Source organism: Ixodes scapularis, unplaced genomic scaffold (genome assembly GCF_016920785.2).
Source record: "Ixodes scapularis isolate PalLabHiFi unplaced genomic scaffold, ASM1692078v2 PGA_scaffold3__209_contigs__length_174095766, whole genome shotgun sequence".
In the NCBI taxonomy this organism is placed as follows: domain Eukaryota; kingdom Metazoa; phylum Arthropoda; class Arachnida; order Ixodida; family Ixodidae; genus Ixodes; species Ixodes scapularis.
In genome coordinates, this window is record NW_024609868.1 from 68,980,735 (window position 1) to 69,005,598 (window position 24,864).

The window sequence follows — 24,864 nt, forward strand, 5'->3', positions numbered from 1 at the left end:
AACATGTGACTCCTTTGATTTGGTTACACACGTGTCTTTGTTTTGCCGTTTCGATTCTTGTAGTGTTCAAAGCTATAGACCACAACATTCATGGCAAGTGAGAATTTGAGAAAACAATAATCACCAGCGAGCGTTATACCCAGTGTTCTATGCAAATTTTTAAGGAGCGATCATTTCAATTAGTTTAGAAAACATTAAACAGTCGTCTAGGGGAGTAAAAAATATTGCTTAATAATTACCTGTTATATTTAACAAGAAAGATTACATCACGTGACCAAACATTGTGCGAAATTTTGAGTCATTCGACCGGGTGTCAATGTCAGGTCACGGTGTCATGGTAAACAATGACTTCACTTGACATCAATATTCCTACTAAATTTAGCATGAAATTTTCGCGTGGAGTCGTGTAAAATTGTAACAATGTTTCCTTCAAAATTTAGCGCTGAAAATTTGCTTGACGTCAAAGCGTGTGACCTGGCATCGCTCTGTAAGGTCGTGGTGTCAGGTGACATAACAATGTCACGTTGTATCGATTTTCTGCTAAATTTGGCGGGAGATCGGCGAATGAACAGACAAACAAAATTTTGAGATTAGTTTTTTTTTTTATTTGTTATATTGAGATTAATTACCTTTAATTGTTTATGTTACATTTATTATTACGGTTATATTACACCAGAAAAAGGCCACACTGGACGTTGTCTGATGTAACATGCGACAGGTAGCCACTTTAAGAGTTACCTGCTCTATACTTACGATACCAGCTAGGAACCCCCAGAACCTTTGCACATGTGAGGTGCAGAAGACAGCAATTTTCTGAGTGCTGTCCCATTTGAGCCTCTCGAACTGTGTTTCCGGCCCCTTATATGTGACGCAGGTCATCCTATTTACGTTACAGCTAGCATAGCCTTGCATAAATTTCTCATTATTTTTAATATTTATGAATTATAGTGTTCATAAAGATAATAAGAGCGGTGGACTAAAAAAATATTCGATTAAAGCTCCACAAATAAAAATTTATCAGCTAGTGCGACAATTTCTGAAACCCCATTTACGCTTGGAAAGAACTGATATATTTTTTTCCTTCCTGTTGCCATAGCCAGTTACACCGAATTATATTACGTGATTCGTGAAAAAGACAATGCCAAAATTGTCCTAACGTGTTTTATTCACTGCCATTTTACTATTGGAGACGTACAAACTGAGCGAGTTGCTCCTTGACTGAAGCTTCCTTTTTTTAGTTGATTTTAATAGGGTAAAATATCGGCTAGAAATTGCCTGACGCGGTGTGAAGCGGTCACTGCACTGAACACAACGTTGCCCAGTAAATTTTCCCTTTGTATTCTTCAACCGAAAAAATATGGTGGAAACAAAGAGAAGCAAAATCTGTACACATAGAACTGTAAAAAGGAATGCAACCATTTATGTTTCGAAACTTTCCTGGAACTAACAAGCATATTTTGATGTTGTTGTTTTCTTCAAACATATTAATATTTTATTAATGTTCAGGCAAATTTTGAAATTACATATGCTTTCCTCTTTTCAGTGGATGAAACAATTAATGAATTATATATTTTAATAGATATCTTATATAAAATGAGACTGTGTGTGTATTTTTTCTTGTAAAGTTACACATATATTCTTGCACCAACCCTAATGGTCATGACGTATCTATTATTAGAGATAAAACGAAGATACAATTCAAACGCACGCATCAGTTTGCGTTACGCTTCCTTTAACCACTTATTTTTACGAAGCAAAAAAAAACTTTTTTTACATATTGAAAAGAACCTGGAATAGCAATTAAATGGTGCCGCGCGTTCATTCTGAATTTCTTAAAGTCCAGGGAAATCGGTGGTCGTGTCAACATTGTCGCACAGTGTTTAGCTAAGCGCGGTTCAAACAGGCCCGTAATACAAATACGGGTGCCGGAACCAGTAGTGACGTCAGCGCTCCCTCCGTACAGGTGGTGACGTAATTACGGCTTCCGGCACCCGTAGTCAAGAGTTGAAAATTTCTCAACTTTCTCCTTTCCGTGTCGTGACGTAGGTTTCCGTATTTTCTCCGCGGCCAATCAGCACGGCGCGCATCCCTCCTCCGCCCAGCTCCCGTATACAATGGGACCTCCCACCACACGGCGTGGTCGCCCCTGACGATTGCTTGATCGCCGGACACCACGCTGTGCCAGCCTCCAGCGTTGGACCCCCAACTCCCCCCACCCCTATCCCCCGGCCACCCGGTATTCGATACAACTATGGTGCGTGGAACGCATTTCCTCCTGGTGTGTTTACCGCGCCCAAAAGAAGTGGTCCCTCGATTTTCGCCTGATGACGTCATAGAAGTGTCGTGCTGTCGCCGGTCGCGACTCTGGCGGCGTCTCAACAGTTGTGGTACAAATGGCAGACGCCTGTCCTGCTGCAGGTCGCTCCCCGCTGTGACAGTCCACGGAAGCTACTGCAACCGAAAGGTGGGCCGCCTGGGACGCCCTGACGACAGCAACACTCACGTAATCTCGCGCTTTTCGCCAGCAATTCTACGGCCAACCGCCAGGATTGCGACAGTCAACAGCATGACACTGCGGCTTCTGTGACGTCATTTGTTGCCACTTGGGGTCCACTTTTGACATATGGGCAGCATAGAACGCTAAACACACCAGTCGGAGACGCGTTCCAGGCACCATAATACAACTAAATTAATCCCCCTCGCACTTCTTCCGACATGGCCCCACCCCCCACGGCTTCTCCTCCCCTTCTATAGAACTATTTCTATCTCCCCCCCCCCCCCCTACCCCGCAACCTTTCTCCCCACACCCCCCTCCCCCCGAGAGCCAGTGACCAACGCGCCCGCTGCGTATTCACTATTGGCCCTTCCCCCCCACCCCACCCCCCCCCTTCCCCCCCATCTTCATTCGCTTAGAAAGAGTATACGGGGGCCCGTGGCCGCGCGCCATTCAAACCAAACTGTGAAGACTTGGATCCGTAATGGGGGCCGGAAGTGATTACGTCAGTACGGTTTCCGGCTCCCGGATTCCGTATTCCGAGTCTGTTTGAATCGCGCTTTAGTCTTGCATTAACGTAAGAACTGCTTCAGAGGCTCCGCCCCCCAAAGAAGCTCCGCGGAACGATACCCCTCGGTTTATTTATTCATTTAGATACTGAATATGGCCCACAAGGTTCAAAGGCATTATAGAGAGGGGCCGCAGATGCAAACACGGGTAGTAAAACTGTTACAAATTAAGAATATTATTAATATAAAAAAAATGAAAGACGTTTACAATTCTCTTAATACCGAATCGAGCGCAGCTCTTAAAGGGACCATGAAATGACCTTTTTACTTTTTCCAGATAACTTTTACATTAAACCGTCAATGTTCACTGAATGCCGAACAGGCATCCGTTTTCGTCTCGGTTTATTAACTTTTACACAAAAAATTATTGAAATATCGACTTTTTCATTCTCTCCAACTGACCGCAAAAGAAGCCGTGACGTAGACCGTTTCCGGAACCGGAAGTTCTCTCGGCAGTAGGAGAATGGGAGTGTTAGCGGCAACGAGTTGGGGTGCGCCGGTAGGTTTTACTGCGCTGATGTCACCGACGTATTTCCTGAATCGGCGCCTCTCATCGCCGCATCGCAGCTGAGCGAAATTCAATGAGATATGTTGCGCTACAGCGACAGCATGGGACTAGTCCCATACGCCGGTATGCCTGTTGGGAAGTGCAGCGAGTCTTGTCACCACTCCGTCATTGTTGGCAGAAGGGCCGGCCCGTGTCAGTCGTTTGCAAAGCGACGTAGATGGCGTTTTTCGCGGCCTCGGAGATGCAGGAGCGAGCCGACGTTAAAAAAGATACGTTTGAACTACGAGTGTCAGCAAGAGCCACGTAAATACCTGCTTACACTCGGAGCGGACGCGCGCGCTTGATGGAAGTCTTGTATTCGCGCTGTTGGTAAGCGCTTCGGGACCGTTCTTTTACGATTGCAACTCGATACTGACGCGACACTCGGCAAAGAAAGGTTGGACCGGGGTCGACAGTGACGTGCAGTCTGTCAGAATAAAAATGGCATACCAATAACAAAGTGTACATACCGTGTTACGAAGGCAATCCATACGGCGTTTATTTCAGCTCTATATCACACAAAACAAGAAGATAGAATCGACGAGAGTCCCTTTTCGACGAGTGTTCGTCAACACTGCCTCGGAAAACAAGGGGAAGAGATTGACCTCCTCACCTCTTAATCTAGAATTGAGGTCAGTGATCAAACTATAATACGGGAAGGGTCCACAAGGGTCGCGCGGGCATATTCCATTTAGCACGCCAGCCGGTCGTAGGCAGACGGTCTTGCGACGAAGCAACGCAGCGCCGAGTCGGAATGCCTGCTAGGCCTATACGCTTCGTCGGAGTCGGTGAATCCAGCGTTCTTGTTCGTCGTGGTCTGTTTTAAGTACTGTTTTCTTGCTGCTTGAAGTCGGCACGCGCGGGAAGAACACGTAGAAAAATAAACGTTCAGTCAGTCAGAGTTTTGAGAGGAAGGAAAACAAAGAAAATAAATGTTCGTCGGTCGCCGTCACCCAAGTAACTGGCGGCCCTGCCCTACTGCGCACGCGCAGTAGTTGCTTCGTTTACCACACGATAGATGGCGCTTGGCTCTCAGCATTATCAAATTTGGCAATTTTCGCCACACATCTCTAATTATGCTACAAAATGTGGATCTGAATATTATTTAACAAAACTTTTAGGAAAGATTCGCCGGCTATTTATTGTTTACGATCGCGGTGCTGGTGAGGTAGGCTCTTACCCAATAGGCGATGTGGATTCGGCTGACGTGCACCGATTCTGCGTATGCATCGTAGTGAACAGGCGAAGGAAGGAAGGCGCAAAAGAGTCCAGTTTTCTTTTAAAAGTTCTATAGCAAATAATTTTTTTGGGCTCCCTATTTTTGTGTTTTTGTGTTTCTTTTCACACCTTTTACGACGTGCGGTGAATGAAACTCGATTTTAAAATCATTTCATGGTCCCTTTAAAGGGCCCATGAAACGAATTTCGGGTTGGGATAAATCATTTTAGTTTGGGATTTTGCTAATAGCACATCGGAGGGAGGTTCAGTGGGCCAAACAAAAAAAGGTAAAAAGTCAAAAGCCTGACTTTCAGTACGAAAATTTGAAAACACTGCGGACTATTTCGTACCTCCTCCCCTTCGTAACCTCTCTGCCTTTTCACTGTGATACATCCGGGGTCCCAAAAGCGCGTCATCGGGTCCAAACGTACGTCACACGAAACCGGACCTCCCTTATTCCTTTCACCCCTAAGCTGACATTGTGGTGGAAGCTACACGTTGCCTCCCTTTCATCACCTGACCTCATTCTCTGCGCGTGGGTATGCGCGAAGGAGCGTGATCACGTGGCAAGCCTGGCTGGCCCAACAAACTCGTAGCTTCCACAGCACTGTCAGCTTCGGAGTGAACGGGTTGGGGAAACCAACTTTTCTCTGAATTTTGAGCGACGGTTTAATCTTCTAGGGGGACAGTGGCTCTGTCCGGGTACACAAACCAGATTCCGTGCAAGAGGGGCCCCCCTCTTTTCGTCTTCTTGAGCTGTTTGGTGGAATGCGCGATTTATGAGTTGAGGAGGAAAGCTAAACAGGAAAAAGTTGAAAAAGTGTTTCATGACCCCTTTAAAGGGGCCCTGCAAGCACTTTTTACTGGTTCTTAATTTGCACCGAACCTGAGCGCACTGACCGTAGTAACTTCATGAAACTTTTCTTTTCTCGAATTTCGCTTTATTTTAAAAGTCATAGGCAAATTAAAATTACTAAAACAAGCAAAAGATAACCTCCTTCGTGACGTCCTTGGTTGCTTGAGTGGCCGTGAACTAGAGGAGGGATAGATAGCTTAGCGAGCGCAAACGGCTGCCGCACTCTCTGTCGACGGCGCGAGAGGGCGCCACTAAACCGTGTTCTAGGTAGGCTGTATACAGCGGGCCGCCAGAGCGGCTCTCATTGCATTTGCTGCGCGATTAAACACTAATTCGGCATGACACTTCATTGGCCACAAACGACAGCAAACACGGTGCGAAGATCAGTTCAGAATGGGAGCCACTTCGCGCTGCCGTACCGCGAAACGGCCAAAACGCGAGACAATGCTGCTCGCTGAAGGCCTTGGGATTAACGCTCGGAGCCGGTCGGATCCTCCAGTCCGTAAACGACCGCAGCGCCGCCACATACATCCGGGACCTTTCCTTGTCGGCGCATGATCCCACTACTCCTTTCTAGTATGCGCCGCCTCTTCCACCGCTTGGTGGCGGGTATGACGACGGGTCATTTCTTGTTTTCATACTTTATAAACTGATTTGTTTCTTTTCTTATCTAAAGTACTGAACAAAAACTACTCTTATAAATAATTGAAACGGTTCGCGCCACTTATGTTTTGTATTTCGACTAACAAGAAGCTTTTAGCGGCTCTGACCAGTAGTAAGCTGAGGACCAAAGACGTCACATTTCGCGCGCTTTCGGTACCGCGGGTCGCCCCCGTCGGTGGAGGAGGTTTCCGCGTCGTCCGGTTAAAATAGGATGCACTGATATTTAGTTACTCTCTCCGTGCCCGCTAGCTTGCCCGAACCCCAAGAGACGTGGAAACCGCAAAAAAGATAGATGCTTAAATATGATTGCAGGGCCCCTTTAAGGAGAAGGAGGGGAGGGTACGAAGAGGAGTTCATGTCCCTGCTCCCCCTCCGTACCCTCCTCTCCTCCTCTCCTTCTCCCCTCCCACTTAGCGGGAAATTTTCGCTAAATTTTCCGCTAAATTAAGCGAAACTTCCCCCGCTCAATTTAGCGGGGAAATATTCCCGCTAAATTTAGCTGCAAATTTACCAACATTTTTCCGCTAGCGGGTGTATTTCGCGAAGATGTTCCCGCTAAATTTAGCGGGGAAACTGAATTGGTGTTGACGTTAGGGGACGTCAATTTCCCCGCTAAATTTAGCGAACGAATTTTCGATAAATGTTTCCGCTAAATTTAGCGTGACGTCATGTGACGTCACGCGTGACGTCATGAGGGTACAATTTTCCCGCTAAATTTGTCGGGAAAACGTTTTGCTAAATTTGGCGTGAAATATTTGACGTCATGTGTGCAGTTACGTGACGTCACACGTGACGTTACGTATGATGACATTATGAAAAGCGTCCCATAATGCAACGCGCAGTTGCGGCGACGCCGATGTCGACGGCGACCCCGACGCCTCTCAACCTGGAAACGGGCGCCCAAGAGCTGCGCTTTCAAACACAATCAGAGAGGCATTGTGCTCCGAGAAACTGAGGGAGAAAGGCAGTAGAGAGAGTGCGCGGGGCGTCAGAACGCCGAGTTATGACTGGAGTGATTAGTGGGTAGACGTAAAGCCACACTCTAAGAAATGCCTGTGCGTCTACATACCCGCAGAACACTCAAAGAGACAATCTCTGGGATCTACAAAATCAGTTCAGCGAACGATGAGGCAGAACATCCGTTTAGACCTAAAAATGAAGTCTGCTCTGTGCCATTACGCAATGCAAAGCGTCATGCTTGCATTGCGTGATGCCACAGCGCAGACCTAATTTTGAGATCTAAACAAATGTTCCACCTCATCAATCGCTGAGCTGATTTCGTAGATCGCAGAGATTAGCTCTTTGACTGTTTTGCGGGTAAGGACACGCGCAGGCATTTCTTAGAGTGTAGCTACATTTGCCTCCACTGCATTCGTCAAACGCATTCGAATGCGAGAGTCAAATGGCGGAGTCCGTCGCTCCGCGTTCTAACGCCCTCGACGAGTGCAATGGAGAAAAGCTAGCTTTACGTCTACCCTCTAATCGTTCCAACCAGAACTCGTCGTTCTGACTTTCCCGTGCCCTCTTGTCTCCTCTTCTTTCTACGTTTCTCGGTGCAGTCACTGACAGCCGAAGAAGCGCAAAGCGGATCTGCCCACTTTGGTGCTTTTGTAGGCGAATGCCACCATCTTATTAGATAGCAATACCTTATTAGCGTAGCTCATTACATCTTACATAGCAACAGTGAGATGCTTGGACGCCACTCCCCGCGTTTCTTAACAGTGACAATGCTGAGAGCAAGTCGTCTGATTGGACGCCAGAACGACGCCGAGCTCAGATTGGCTTTGATTGAAACGATAATTGGGTCAACCTCAATAACAGATCCGTTAAGCTCTGCCCACTTTTTTTCTTTGTCAATCTGCCGATGAGATTTTGGCATACCGACATCATCGCAACCCCTGTGCAAGAAGCTTGCAGACGACCTTGCGCTCCGCATGGAAAGTGTTTTGTTTAGGGGTCACCAATCTTCGAATAAAGGAAGGTGACAAAGGTTCAACCCATTCCGTGACGTCACAAAGTTAAAAGAGCGCTCATACTGAGAGTTATAGTGCCACCATTTATCTTTAAAATATTACCAAAAGAAAATCAAATTTGACGTTCGCGTTTATACAGCGTAAGGTCGGTCTGCCGTTTGACTTGTGGCGAAACCGGTTTAAGGTGTAGGTGAGGAATTTAGCCAGTGCATTCGGACTGCTAGACTGGAGTCTTTAACGTGCATCACGCAGTACCGATACATGGCCGCACGCCGGTACGATATGCTCATCCAGGTCGAAACGGAACGGGGATGGGGATTGAGCCCAGGATACTTAAAACAAACATAAAAAGCAACTCTTTCTTTTTTTTTTTTAAGAGGGCGTTTTCGGACGCCTTGGTGTCCCGGCATGCCACTCAATTTATTTTAGAACTTTGTGACTCTTACTTTTGTGCCTGCAAATAAATTTCCGAAACTGAAATAAACATTTTGATTTCTTTCCTTTTTCGCCTCTGGAAAGGGAAGGGACGTCGAGGAGCACTGTAGGTATCGGTAGGAACTAGCGGCCACCCAGTGCGGCTCCCGTGGTTGGTTACAGTGTATGACGGTTTGTGAAGGAAACCTGGAAGAAATGGACGACAACGTCAACCTTGCAAACGAGTTTGAACTCCCGCTCAGAGACCTCCCGACGACTGAACGGGAGATGCTGCTCAGGACGCAGACCTCTGAATTGGCGCTTTACGAGGGCGCCCCAGGCCTGCCACCGAGTCCTCGGTCGCCAGCTCAGAGCGACTCCTTGCCCTACTCACCGACGCCGTCGTAACGCACTTACGGGAACACAACGCGCAGCCCACTACAGCACATAAACGCGGCATGATTGAAGAGACGCCAGTTTGAAAAGGGAAATAAGTCTAAACGCAGGCGAGCTGGTGAACAATCATAATTAAGAAATAAAACGTTGATACAAGAAGACAAAAATGGAGATACACACCACAGTTTAATAACCAGCACAGCATACAGCTGTCGTTTACTTCCACAAGTCTTCTTCTTTTTCATCCTACACGCCTATACACGCTATAAAACCTATTTTTATACACGCTATGGAACCTACATTATACACGTTATGAAACCTATCAATTTTGAACTACAACTTTAACGAATAATCCAGCATTCAAATTACTTTTTGTTTTTATCACATCTCACCACAAAACTCGAAACCAAGAGCCCGTCATTCGTTTGAACCGTTTGAAACTAAGGCCTAACCAGGAGTCCATTGTCGTGACGCTTAGACGGCGCACTTTACGTTCACGTTTCTGCCGCCGTCTCGGGGGGTCTCAGGCATCGTTCCGGGCGCGTATATTACCACAACTCTTTAATTGATTGGTGCTGCACTCGAACTTCTGTTCGGGCTGGAATTTGGTCAACAGTGTCTGAGACGTGCCTGCCGACCATTTCAATCGTCAAATAAAATTTCGAAATCGCCTTCATGGTCCCTTGAAGTCCTGCAGCGTGAGCTTTCGCTCCGCGCGCACGGAGTGCGAGGTGCGTTAAGACTCTAGTCTAGACCACAGATCCCCCCCCCCCTTTTTTTTTGGAAAATGTACCAACAAGTTAAGGTGGGCTAGTTGGTTGTCCCGCCTTCGTGTTCTCGTCTGTGTGTATCTTTTGCACTATTTATCATTAATTATCTCTCAAGGCAAAATTGTGGGGGGTAATCCTGCAGTTCACGTGCTGCGACAGGCTGCGGTAAGGTCATCGCCTTATGCGGAGAGCAAGTTGTTTGCTTCTTGCGCATGAGTTCAATGCTAGATGCTTTAAAATGTACCCAATGTTTTTTGTTTATTTTTAATTAGACAATAAGAGCTTGGTGTTCTGACGTCAACGCAACCCCTTTGCAAGAAACAGAAGAACTTGTGCTCTCCATCCGATTGGTCGTCCCGTGGCGTCAAGGGAGCATCGCTGAAAGTTAGATTTCCTAATGGCGTAGAGAAAACATTTCCAGATTATACAAAGATAAGAACTGTGACAGAAGTAGGTAACAGCAGTGATAGCGATTTAAAGTTGCAAGGAGCAGGTAATGTTGACATACCTCAAAAATCTTTACAGTAGCAGCGAGCTCAATCAGATCTGGTACTATTGTAAATAACTTCGCCGTGACAAAAGTAGCCTTCTTTTACACGTAAAGTACAAATCACCGCGACCCTTGTCTTTGGTAAATGAGGAAGCTAGCAACCGCAGGATAGTTTGGGGGATGTGTTTTACAACATATTTCTCTTCCTCCTCAAAATAAACAAACCTAAATTGACCTCTCAAATTTTAGCACAATACAAGCTAAACAATTTTTTGAAAAGATTACAAGACAATTGTGGAACGCAGCAACTTAATATTTATTACAATATTTTGAACTTCCTTTATAAATTGGCCTTATAAGAACGATTGAGCAGCGATTACCGAAGTAAGTACTGCTGTAACCTTCTAATCTTGACCCTGCTCTGCTGAGGCAATCATAACTACCTTACAAGAAAAACATCCCGGCATATGTGCTCTCACCAGCGCAAGTCATATTACGCATAGGTGTCCTTGAAAGCAATAAAGGAAATACGATGAAAAATAAATAAATATTATTCCCTGGGCAAGAGCTCTTCTTTCTTTAGATTGCGCTACATCCAGGAGAAGACAACCAGTGAAGCCACTAAAGTGGGTTAGGCTGTAGTACGAGGAAATAATTTTGTGAATGTCGCAAGGCAAAACACATTATGTCTCAGTTGCCACATGTCTAGGCGCAGGAAAGGGTGAATGTTTTACTATATAACTCTGTTCCGGTGTTACGTTTTTTGTTTTGTTTTTTGCCGTGTCTACACACACGTGTCTACACAATTTTCGCTTCATGCTAGAGACATTGAAACCGGTCCAGGCTATGATAAAATCAATCAAGTCCTTGCGAAATCTCAAAGACGCCGGAAAAGCAAACAAAAAGTTTCAGAAAGAAACTTTTGCTTCATGGGCGGACATTTGTGCCGTAATGAACGACATCTCCAAGCGTATGTTGCAACTTAAGGAGTCCCTTCGCAAGGTCACCCAGCTCAGAGAAGACACGAAGTGTGTAGACCTTGCTGTGTCTGTACTTTATTCAGGTGTGAGTTATGTTTCGGACAAGCGGAATGGAGGGATTTCTTGAAGCCGTTAAGCACCCGAATGAAAAACAAAACATTTAAATGACACCAGAAAAAAATATTGAATCTATGTTTTTTAGTTCATCTAAGCTTTGACCCCTGCGAAATTGGGGGAGCATATCGAACGGGTCGATTATCAGGCTGGACCAGCGCGACCGATTGTTATAAAATCTCTAACCTACAAAAAAAAAAACGCAAGACTTTACACAATAAAAAAAAAAAAAACATTTTGACTTTATTAAAAGTATGACAGGAAGAATTCTCTCCGTGTGCAAATTGACCGCAGAAAACCTCAGTGACCTCGAACGCAAGCCATAGTGCTTACAGATAGATATCATCCTACGACAGGCTTTTAGTAAATAAAGTTTACACCAGCGACGCAACTAGGGACCAAGTTTTTTGAGTCCCAATTGACCATCCACCTGAACACTGCATGCAACGAGAAGATAAAATCAATTCGTGCCCCACCATTGAGGTTGGCCCTTCTCTTTTATTATAGCCATTTTTTTAGCCATTCTTAAAGCTTATGCAGCTTTAAGAATCAAAATCTGGCTTACTTCATATATTGCCAACTCAGATCTGATTTAGTCACAGAATATGTTTAATAGCTATATTTCATAAAAAAAGCGTTACACTCGAATGTAACAAAACCTTTTGATGATGACATGTACTTCGTGAGAATTACTTTCATGCCTTTATTTCATTGTCTATGCTATATGTATGAGTGTACGTCATTCCCCAATTCAGTAGACCAGTTTTCTTTCATTCTCAGTGCAGCAATAATTATTAATTTTGGTACTTCACGGTTAAGCAGTATTTCATATGTAAGTCATGGGCAAATGTTAATTATAAATGACCGGCCAGAAAGAAAACGTTGATTCCTCAAGTCATTAGTATTAGCAAGTGTGTTTATTTTAATTGTTTCTAATAGGGAAACCTTTTATTCAGCTTTTGCAAACTCTGAGTACATGGCATTTTTTCTCTTTTATACAATATCTGATACCTGACTATATTTGTCATATTAATTCAAACTTACAGTTTTATCGCACGATGATTACATAACTTCGAATGAGAAATCTTGCACATAATGTTGCTGCGTATATCAATAAAGTGTCGCTCGTTGCATTGAACGTTCTATCCATTCGAAATAAAACTTGAAAACCACGCGTTTAATGTCTCGACATTCGTCACTTTCAGGTCCTCCAGATTTAATTCGCAAGTTCCTGCGAATATAGAGGGTGCTAAGGAAATCAAAGAGGGCGGTCAAAATGGGGATCGGTTCACTGTGTCACAGAATATGTTTAATAGCTATATCACAACTAATTGATAGAATATGTTTAATAGCTATATCACATCTGATTGAAATAGACGTGTTTTGCGACAAAAAATACAGTGCGATCGAATTGCATATATAATTAGGCTGTTTTTTTAAGATGCACGCGCAGCTAGTCAGACATTTAAAAACACCTTGTAGCTGCAGGCCACGCAATGCAAGGATTAAAACCAGTCGGTACCCTCACGTTCTAAATAGAGATCATTTTGGCTTGGGCACTACGTTTCAGCGAGACCAGTCTGCGGACACAAAGTGTGATGCGATGGGCGGGCGACCCATGCAACTGGGCTGGCCGAACAATTCCCGTCGAGCGGTGGATCCGCTGACGAGTGGACACATGCCGTGCTTTCTTAAATGTCTCGTTGCCGCGTGGGGTTTACTAGCACATCACGTTACACGTTTTAGTGCTATCGCCGCGTAACATTAGTTCTTGCGGTGTTTGCGAGCCTCCGTCACCGACGGTGCGAGCCTACACAGCAAAACAATCCCCCTCGTTTCGTTCCTCAGATGGGCTGCAAAGGGGGCGACACCCTAGCTGGAAATGCGAATACGGAGTAAATTAGCTTTATCGCAAACGCCGTTAATTTCAAGTCAACGAGAGCACCACAGCAAGCGAACCCGCGCATCAGGCTTCTTGAAGGATGACTGTTGCTTAATTTACCTTTCACTTTCGGGTCTGAGGAAAGTTTTAATGGCATACTGGATTAAAAAATAGCCTAAGTTCAGTCCACAAAGGCAACACCGAAAATGTATCCTCGAATTTTGAATTTGATTAATTCAAGAAGACATCTCAAAGACATCACAATGCGTTCAAAGGATTCTAACATAATCAGGAGACTCTTCATGTTTTCCCAGAACGTAGTTCTTCACAGTCATGGCAATAGATTTCAATCACTGCCCGTTGACATAGTTGCCGTCTCAACGTCTTTAAGTGAAACGCTATGATAAAGACACCCCTATTTAAACAAGAAGCTCTTCTCGCATGCCCTTCATTTGGCGAGGTCGAGGTGGAGACTGTAAAAACGCAAATGTGGTAAAGCAAATTCAGAGTAATATTTATGTTACGTTATTTTAGCGTAAAATGTAGCTTATGATGTAAATCATCTAAAACAATTAACCGAAGGTAACATCAAATATAGCTTACCGGCTGTAGAATATATTACATTGATTTTATCTAACTGCAGATAATGGCAGACCCCACGACGTCAAGTGCGTAGACTGACGAACTCTTTTCACGAATTGAACGCAGTGCAAGCGATATGTCATTTCCACGTTACAAGCCCCTAAGCAATCAATAGTGTTCGCCCGTTTTCGTTTCTGCGAAAAATATTTCCTCCGTTTCCTTCGTTTGACATATTAGCACCAAAATATGCACATTCATTATATGTTGATATAAGAATATATGTATCTTTAACATACATATAACCAAAATTGCACTATAACTCTATAAATCCGTAACAATGTGCCCATCCCCCTCCCCCGAGTTTGAAACGAAGAAATGCAACCCTAATACCGTAATTAAACTAGTTCCATAAGGCATCACCTCTATTACCTAACGCACGGCGCGTGTCTATACACGTGGCGTTTAATTATTGGCAACTCTTTCAAAACTCTCCTTCCTTCATAAAAGAAAATCATATAATAAGAAAAACTATTCTTTGAGTTGCAAGAACCCCGCCTGGGGTAAACCATTCTCAAACACTCTTCACTTAAAAGCACACACTTCATTTCCGGACTCTTCTGCAGGAAGTGCGAGATTCACCGGGAAACTAGGATCCGTATTTGCTTTTTATCTCTCTGCCAGACGGCCCACTTAAAAATAAAATTGGCCAACGGCTTTCGTGCCAAACATTGCGTGCCGAGAGTTCGAGCAGCACGTGAGAAGAGTCGGGCTGCAATGATTATCCTGCTCCTTTTGTTGGTGCCTCCTTCCGCGTGTGCACTAAATTATAGTACTAATCACACTGATATGCCCCAGCTCCACGACATCGCCATTAAAAAAGTCATCACGGATACGTCGAACATTGTCTTGAAAACAATATGGCCCATCATTTCGGACCAGGCATCCAATCCGAACATCAGTCTTCCGTGCACTTCCAGTCTCATCAAGGCATTCTTGGCCTTCAAGCGACAAGATCCCTGGATGATTAAAAGTAAGCTTTACGTTTTCGTGCTAATAGGAAATAGCTAGGATGGTAAAACGTGGAGTAGTTTGTTTGTTTTTTCGCCGAATCGAAAAGTGATTAAGTCTGAGTTAGATACGACGCTTTCTGCACTACGCTGGTCGTAAGCGTTATCGTTTCAGAAAGCGATATCTTTGCGCCTTGTTGAGATTAAACTTAAAGGAATTATTATGGCCAGCGCGGATACTTATCAGTCAAAGATGGAGACAAGAACGCGAGCAAAAAGACCAAAACTGGATTCGGTCCCAATGCTTCCTTTGAGTTTGAATCAGTTTATTTATTTATTTCGAATACCCTCAGGGCCAAACTCATTAGGAAGGAAAGTGGGTACGTTGTACTTACTGCAGGTAAAAAATGCAACGATTATTAGTACAGTAAATTGATTCCTAGTTATGCAATATCGCCTATGGCGTTCTTGAACTGCTGGTAATCCTCGATTTTTTCTTTTATGTTTTTCTGCCTTCCCAAATTCTGCAAGATTTTTTTTCAATATTTAAATAAAAATATAAATATAAGTAAATACCTTAGATGGAAATATAAATATATATAGATATACTGTATATCCTTGAAGGTTCCGGACATAACAAACTTGTAAGACCAGACTTTGAAATTGACATTGAGTGCGCCTGAAATTGACATTGAGTGCGCCAGAGAAATTGCCTCATAATCTAAACCCAAGGGTAAGGGAAAATAAAATAACGTCGCCTACACACTTTCCACTCTTGCAAAAAATACCTGACGCGGAATTTCTTATTTATTTTCTGGCGCGATCATTTGTTGATCATCTAAGTTTGGAAAGGAAGCTGGAACTAAAAAAAATAATATAGTCTTATGAAATAAAAAGACGCTCGACGATACTTTTCCTCGAGCCTTGGAACTAAATAAAATCTAAAGAAGAGGAAGCGCATTGTCTGATGAGTTTATATTCAGTAAGTAAACTAAGATACGGTTACTGCATAGTTTAGAGCTCATTGTACTGGTAATTCTAAAAATCGGAAAGGTTTTATGTTGCTGCAACTTTTTGTCTCCTCTGTGCAGAAATGAGCTTGTATGCGAAAATCAGACGCGTAAGGATAGAGTGTAGAAACGTCAGTGCTACCGATACGAGAAATCCACTCTATGAAGTGCAGTCCAAATATTTCCTCCGCGCTTTAAAGAAGCAATAATGCCACAGTATATCAACAACCTTCAGTGTAAAATAAAAAAAGAAAATGTTCGTGAGTGTGCTTTCCTGCAAAGTTCTCGAAGAGCCAATCGCTACAGAGTACAACTTTCCGAAAATGGCAGGTCAGGAATGTGTTTTGACCAAAACATTAAGTCTAGATTGAGACACGTATCATGCGTTTTAGATCGCGCAGTGTTCTATCGCTGGTTTTATTTTTTATACTTAAGCATACCTTCGTCATTGACAGTTGAGGCGCATTCTTCGTAGATCCCATTGACTGGCTCTCCGAATGCTCGGCGCAGAAGGTAGACGCACGGTTACTTCTACAAAGTGTTTATTACGAATGTCTTTCCGAGAAAAAATTCAAACCGTAAAAGGGTGAACAAATATCAAAGAAAACACTGCCCCTCAAAAACCCCTAAAAAGTCAATGCTTCCCTCAATTATCACTTCTTTCTCACACTCTTTTTAACCCAAATTTTGTTTCACATTAACACAGTCATGTACGCATTACTGAAAAAAAAGTAAGGGATTGCAAATTATACCTACTTTATTGAAAAACGTAACTGATTAGAGTATTTAATTAATGCACCTGAAAAGTAATTGAAACATTACCATAAAGTAATTGATTGATTTCAGCGTGACTTTTCATACTTTTTTTAATCAAACATGCCTACATATATTAATTGTTGTAAGAGGAGGTCAGTGCAAATCCCAGTCGTCTACGCCGCGGCAACCCCCGAATCGTAATATCCCGTACACCGGAAACCAGGCACACTCGACAGCTCCAGTCAAAACTTCGCTAAGCGCGATGACATTCTAATCTTTCTGGTGTCTCGGTATTTTTCTTTGCTTCTTTAGAAATCAGAAAAATTCTCCAACGTTGGTGCAACACAGACGAGCGACGCACGGGCGGAAAGCGCGGCTTTTTACGTAAAAAAAGGTCAACTCAATAATTTTAGCTCTTTGGAAAATTTTTAATTGATTATTTGTAAATGATTACAAAAAAAAGTAATTGAATGGCATCGAACGTTACCGCAGAAAAAAAATAATTGAAGCGTTAAAAAGTTACAATAAAATGTAATTGATTGCAAGTAATAATTTACTTATAATTCGTTACGTGCCAGTCTGGCATTAACTCCAGCCGCAATCAGCGCCACCATAGAATGATGGGCAAAATACTTCCACAAATGTGTTTAAGTACAAATACAAAGTACTTCGACAAAAATGCATTGAATCACAACTTCAATTGCACCTTTAAAATGTATTTAACTACAAGAGAAAAATAAAACAAGCGTATTTGATTATCTTCAAAAACTTTTTTCTTAAATATAGTTTGTCATTGAAGACTGACAGCTTAGTCTTTAATTCAACCCGGGTAAAAAAGGCCGTGCCCAAATAAAGAATGTAGTTTGTATATATACACAAAGAATTAACAACTTAAAAGGGAGTTGCCCCTCTAAGCAAAAAATTTGTTTGTCATAACTTTCTGGCGGTTTCCACAAAAGGAAAAGCAATGTGTTTAGTCTAAGATTAATTCAAAAGGCTGAGTTCAAATATCAAAGCCCTTTCAAAAACAGTACGTCGTTAATTCGAAGTGCTCAAAAAATTGAATAACCGAACTAAAAAGACAATAATTTTACTCATCCCTTTAATTCCTCGTTCCGCTTTCCCTTTTTATCTTCGATGTTTATTCAGCGCACAGCGCAGCCAGTTTCATTCTGTTTGCATGTGGCTCCCTTCGCCAAGAGTGCCGGCTACTATTACATTTGCTTGCGAAGAGAAGCGCCCAAAAAGTTTATTTGGTGCTGTATTTGAACTGCTCAATTTTAAGCATTTCAGTTGCCAAAGGACATTTCCCAATAGGCAAATAGATGCGGAATACAAAATACTCCAAGTATTCTAAATTTGTATTTCACATACTTGTATTCGAAATACTGTCAATCCCTACTACCATCCCCAATAGAATCAATCAAGAAGCGCCAAAAGCGTATCGTCGTTGCGCATGCAGTATTACTGGGTTTGCTAGAACCGCAAAAAGCAATGACGCACAATGAATCCTTTGCTATTGTTTTTCTGTGCGTGATTGGATTTGCGTGAAATACCAACAGAGGCACAAAGACGACTAGCGCCGTGACAATGCACTTTTAGCGTTGCTTAATTGGCTGGATCGGATTGTAGCGTGGACCTAGGACGGCCTTAAGTCCAATTAGCACTGTTACGATTTGAGGGTGACAGCGCTTGCGATCAAACCGAGGTGAGACAATGCCACCGGTTGAGATAACTGCGACGTCAACTTCTTTCAGTGGTTCTGGCCAACGGAATTCTGCCCAGTAATCCCCTCGAAGGGGGAACCATCAGTCTCGGTGGATACGAACAGTGCCTCAAAACCAGATCTCCAGGCTTTAAGGGAATGTACTGCTCGCTCTTTTTGCACCTGCCCGAAAATTTTCTGAAGGAAGTCGTGGGCTGGTTTGACAAAGTTGGAGAACTTCAGGTAACATATTTTTTAAGTCAACTTTATTTTAGGATTGAAGATGAGTTACTGCTTCTTTATGTTCTTCAGTGGATTAAAGTAATAACCCAATTTTCCGGGTCGAACGAATGGATCTCTTTGGCGTTACTTACTCGTAGTATTTAGAAAGTATGAATTCGGCATTCGGGACGTCCGCCGTAAGCACATCATTGTCCGGCACGCGGTGTTAAAAATGTCTCCCACGTCAGGCACGAGGCATACCGGCTAACGACACGCGTGTTCGTATTTGTAAGCACCTGAGATTACACGTGACCCAGAAATGTTAGTTTTTAAGGCGAAAGCCTTATATGTCCCATTGCGCGAAAAGGCGGCGTCGGCGTTGTGCCCGAAAGATGGCCATAAAAATACGTCATCAAGGCACGCGCCGCTCAAGACCAAAGAGGACGTGCCTCAAAAATAAAACAAAGAAAAGCACAGCAACGCAGATGCTTCGTCACGGAAGCCGGCGGGGGCGCTAGGGTCAAAGCGGACGCGCTTCTGAAATAAAACACAAAATAAAGCACAGCAACGCAGATTCTTCGTCACAAGATCCGTGGAGCCGGCGGGGGCACCGCGCCTGCGCAGTGGGCGAGCGTGATGTCACCGGCGGAGCGCCGTGTGAAAAAGGAAGACATGGCGCGCTGCTTATAGGGATGCGCTGTGTGTAGGAATCCCTTTGCATTCCTACACGTAAGCAGTCTTAAATCTGGTGGGCGCGTTTTCTTTTTTGTTTTTTTTTTTTAGCTTTGCAGTACAAAGTAACTAAATGAATTCGAAGTTTCTTTTCCAGTAAATATCTGCTCGTCTCATACTACGTTCGAGGCTCAAAGCACAAATGGACCAAGATTCTGCTATCTTCTACACTTCCTTACATTGCTATCAGCATACCGGCCACAAGAGTACTTCTGGCTCAAGATTAACGTATAGAGTAAGCAGTGTCTACTGAGGTGAAGTAATGAGTTACTTCTTAAATACGATAATGATTTACCTTTTCAGTTTTAGCCAACATTGACTTTATCGAACGCCCGGTTTCCGGCACATGTTTCGTACCCTCCACCGTGCTTTGGCTGTGCGTGCGCGCTGGAGGTGCACAAGGCGTCGAAGCGTTGTCGAAGGTAGCCCCATTTAGTAGGAATTGCGAGCTGGAGGCGAGGCAACTGAAGCTTCTCCCTGCCGTCCTAACACTGCCGGGGCTTATGGTAATAGTAGAGAGTGCGATTTAGGCGGTAAATACGCAATAATATTAAGTGCGAAGGTTTTGCCTTGTGTAAAATTGGTATATCTGGAGGCCTGTGGTGATGAATTATCTAATGTTATCATCAAACTGACATTCAAATACATTTTCTTGCGTTTGTCTCCAGATGTCAACATGGGTCATAAGAGCATAAATGAGTTATTTATTTATTTGTTTAAAATATTGCGAACCTTACGGTTCGCTCAAGAAGGAAAATAGGAAGTTCGTACTGCTGGATTTGAAGTAATCGAGGATCATAACGATTGGCGACTTGCCCGGGCGGTACGTTCCCGCCAATGTTGTTCAGCAAAAAAAAAAAAGGAAGTATTTATGAATAACGTTTTTGTGCTGGTTCGAATCGATTGCATTAGTGCCGCTCGTCTTCCGGGATCGCGACGTTCAAGGCCGCATGTACAGTTTTAGGCTCAATCGTTGCCAAATCCGTTGCTGTAGAGTGTTTTATTTAAAACCTTCATATTATTTCATATTTTAAATGATCAAGCCATACCTCATTTCGCATAGCAGTGAGCATCTCTAAGAGTTTGAATTTAACGAACAAAGAAATAAAAGTTCAAGCTTTTCTACAGGATCAGCTTTGTCGATCTGCAGTTTTCTGTATGGGCCCCACGCGCTACCTGCGTACTTTTATATTCCACACACAACACATATTTACGTGCGGCTAGTTACACCTATTAATTCGCATGTAAAAAATGCCTTAGACAAATGCTGGACTTTAGATGAGATGAAATTATTATTATTGTTGTTATGGTTATTATTACTATTATTATTATTCTTATTATAACGTTGGTAGGCTGGTTAACTTGTCATTGCGAATTTGGGTGTTGCCTCTCGCTTAACCAGGGAGTTCGAAAACCCAAACTGCTTTTATCAGGTTATACTGTTCGCTATCTAGGTCGCACTTAGAATATACTTTAGTTGTTTGGAATGGAATCTCTAAACCTCACTCCTTGGAGATCGAACGTGTGCAAAAAAACGCTTTATTCTATCTTTAAACATCGTTACGTAAATGAGGATGTTCACTGTTTAACATACGACTCTGCGTTAGATCGTGTTGGCTTGCTTAGCTTGCACCGGCGTCGGGAGGACGCGGACTTACTAGTTTTGTTTAAAACGCTGCATGCACTCATCAATTCTCCGAGCCTGTTATCTGAACTGTGCCTTAGGGTCCCACGTGTGCCTACTCGTCTTCTGTCGTCTCTTTTGGAACGTTAAGTCCGGTAAACCCAATTGTGAGATGGCACAGCGTTTGAATCATTACTCTGAAAAACTTGATATTTTCCACCCTTACTACAGGACGTTTGTCCTTTCTAATAAAAGCTTGCCCATGCAGGATGAACATTGCTGAATGGCTCTGTTATGTCTGAATTTCGTCATTTTCATGGCGTGCTTTCTGGGGGTGCGCTTGTTGTCTTACGGTCTGGTGTTCCGTGTCTACTGTTACTGCCTCGTTTTTATTTCATTCTACTAATTACTCTTACAGAGCCAAGTATTATGCTTAAAAATGTATCTTATTTTCTGCGGAGATGTGTCTAATGTATTTTTTATCCACCGGTGTACCAGCACCAAGACCTCAGGGTTGTTCCTGGGCACTGTATAATAAAGATTGATTGATTGATTGATTATTATGAGATGAAAGGTAACGCCCGTCGTTCTCAGGGTCGCTTCAATCCGCTGACGGCAACGGTAGGCACTGATTCAGGCAAGCTGCCACTGCGCATAGGAATCTGCGTGCCATCGACGTGTACAGAAAAGGATATCGTCGCACTTGCGAGTCCTGGTAAGAGCATTTCACGTATTCAGTCAGCGTATTTTTCCACGTTGGAATGCTAAGAACATCACGGGTGTATCGCGCCGTACGCGGGTCCTCAGCTATGAAAATATTTATATCGTCTTTGTGTTTTCGCCAATTTAACATCCACGTGGAAACTTCAATACAGCATTCTTAAAGAAAGAAATGTAAACTTGCAGTGTGTTGTAAACAACAGGACGTTTTTAGCGCGGAAGCTTGACAAAAAATGAGCCTAAAAATACGTGCCTGCGTTTAGCAGCCTTCCATTTTCGTAACAAAACTGAATTTAAATGCTAATTTCTACCATCTGGAGTCTCAAGGCGATGCTTTTTTAACGTAAAAATACTTGATTCTTGAAAATTTTAACCATATAAACGCTGGATTCAAATAAACTAGTCGGGCCAGTAGTAAGGATTAACTTTTTTTTTTTTTTTTTTTTTTATCGGGAGGTGATGCTACGTGTCATCGAAGGAAAAACAAGCGGGTGAGCGACGGGTCTTATGGAGGTTGTTGCCTGTATAGACCAGTTTCTGCCCTGTTCCGTGGGCGCAGCCATGTTTGTTTATTCTGACGCCATGACAAAGTGGAGGGGCCGCGCTTTTCTAAAGACTCCGTTTTTTTTTTTTTAGAAGCCTTTGCACAAATCGTAGTACAAGGACGTCAGAAGTGCAGAGTCGCAAACCTACACGAACAACACCGATGCCAAGAGGGCTGTAAGAAGCAAAAATCTTGTTTTAGGCGCAGCCCTTTCTTCACAGGAGTTTGCGTTCGAGATTACTACTTCCCATTTTTATCGCTTGAGGCTGGGATTTCAGACACTGGTCTATATCGCTTAACTCCAGCGTTAGCATCGCCGTGTATACCTAATTTTAATGGAAAACTTATATGAGGTATGCATTATCTTCCATCCTATTCACCGCCGCCGTCATGGCTCTTTACAATTGCAACATGTTCCGCCACCTCTTGATATTAGCGCCAGGTGTGACTGTCGGCCCATCTCGTCTACCAAATGGCACAATTTTTTGGGCTGCCAAAGTTTGGTTGGCCCGAAAAAGCCTTGATGGAGCTATTCTTCACTTTCTTTTGCCGGAGTCTGGGTATTTTTAACCTAATTCGCCATACAAGTGTCAAAGTTGGGCTTCGCCTCTTGTAGTTTGGATATCATCTTGCCATTTTTTGGCCTAAATCACAGAAGTGCCAGAGTTTAGCATCGCTTCTGGATGTTTTTATGTGGCAATTTTGAGCCTAAATTGCCAAAGTGAAAGGTGTTGGCTTCACAGCTTGTTTCATTTCTACATTTTACATGGCACCTTTGAGTTAAGTCTGGCACTTCGGCAAAAGTTCAGCACTTCGGCAAAATGTGATCAGCCAGAGGAGAGCTATAAACGGTGAAAGAAAACTACTCTCGCACAAACTAACGCAATAGAGCAAAACCATACTACACCCAATTAAGTCCCTAGGATTGATAAGCTTGTTTCCAAAATAGGCATTTCTTCAGCATGTTTACCTGGGCTGCGTCAAAGTGTGCCGTTAAACTTTTATGTCTTAACTTTATTTTGTTATAAATAAGATGGTATGGTTCTTCTGTGGCGTGGTTTGCTTTTGTTGTCATTTTCTATTTTGTTTTTGCAAACTGCTAGAGGTTTCTAATAGCCACGTCAGGACACTTTTACTCTTCCTTTATAGCGTTTTTTTTTTTTTTTTTTTATGGCCAGGGGTATGTTTTTGCATTTAATGTTTCGCTTAAGTTTTGTATTTCGTATATTTGTTTTTGCTATAAGATGTCTATGGGTGAGGTAACAAGGCTTTTCTTTTTCTTTTCTTGCGCGGCCTCCTAGACACATGTGTCTTAAATAAAAATTAGTATTATTATTATATTATAATTATGACAACTTGTGCTTGCTATGTGCTGGTGGTGATTTCTTCAACACAATTTACTGCGGACTTCAAGGTACAAGCACACAATATAACAAAATTTCACTAACCGACTACTTAGCATGCAGACTAAAAAGATTCGTTATTAAATCTGCGAATAAACTGGATGAAGTAACCAACATTGAAGAGAAAGAAAACGAGTGACTGTAACGCTTCAACTTACACCAAGAGGCCTTGTGACAGAATACAGAGCTTGTCCTACAGCTCCATCAGGAGGGACCGTCTACAAAAATGCTAAAGAAGCGAACTGCAGCAAATTGTGCAACTTATAAGCGTCATTATATTGCACCGAGCACTTCTACAAACCATTCAATGCATCAAGTTTTATAAATTACATAGTTAACTTAAAGGAACACAGTAGCATTACCTACCTTTTTTTTTCCTGTAGGCTCATTCTAGATAAGATATTATAAGTCGACTTGGGATTGGCGACCAGGTCCGGGGCTCGGACTTCGTCAAGCCAAAAAAGATTGGCTTTTTTGTCCGTGGCTCCGGCGTCTGTACTTGCAGATGCAAATAAATTTTTTGATTTGATTTGATTTAGTTTGTCTAACTTATTAGGAATCTATCCTCACTCCCTAAATATTTTTTATTGTAGGACACTAAACCTCATATATGATGCTAAGGTATCATATATGAACTGCAATGCCAACTGAGTGCTTACTTTTTTCCAGCGAATAAGGGTTTTTCTTTATATGTGTACGTTTAATTAAGGTTTGAATGGTGAATCTGAACAATTATCAGGGCCTATCCCTTATGAATACTAAACTTATATGACAAGTTCTCAGCATCTATATTGTTACAGAGTTTAATTTGCTTGGTGTCGGCCATGACCAGATTTGGAAAGATGGTGAGTCAGCCTCCAGCATAATGCGCGCACATCCTCGTCGTCCTCAGTGAGTTCTGGCACGCACCTCAGCCGCTCCGCTACACTATTCCCTCTCTAAGCATTTTGAGGGTTGCTTTTTCAAAGGAATATTTATTCTTATTATCAACCTCGCCGCGTTCCATTAAAACCGCACAATATTTCTGTTTATGTTGTTTCTGCTGCTCTCTTCTACACACTCACGAAATTCACCCCAACGTCACAGTTCCTCCGCCATACCAAAATTCAACCAATTCGCATTTTTTTGAAGTTTTTGCACGTAATTTCGTCGACTGACCTGAAGTATTTTTTGCTTTTATCACCCCTGGTGAC

At 43.0% G+C, this 24,864-nt stretch overlaps 1 protein-coding gene across 1 annotated transcript in view; it reads left to right on the forward strand.

Moving 5' to 3' along the window:
- Positions 1 to 14,794: 14,794 nt before the first annotated feature.
- The window catches only part of LOC120841603 (nose resistant to fluoxetine protein 6), a 39,130-nt gene continuing 29,060 nt past the window's right edge, over positions 14,795 to 24,864 (forward strand). Inside the window, exon 1 of the mRNA XM_040501696.2 lies at positions 14,795 to 14,978. Within this exon, the coding sequence (XP_040357630.1) occupies positions 14,795 to 14,978 (184 nt within the window). The remainder of the gene's footprint in view (positions 14,979 to 24,864) is intronic.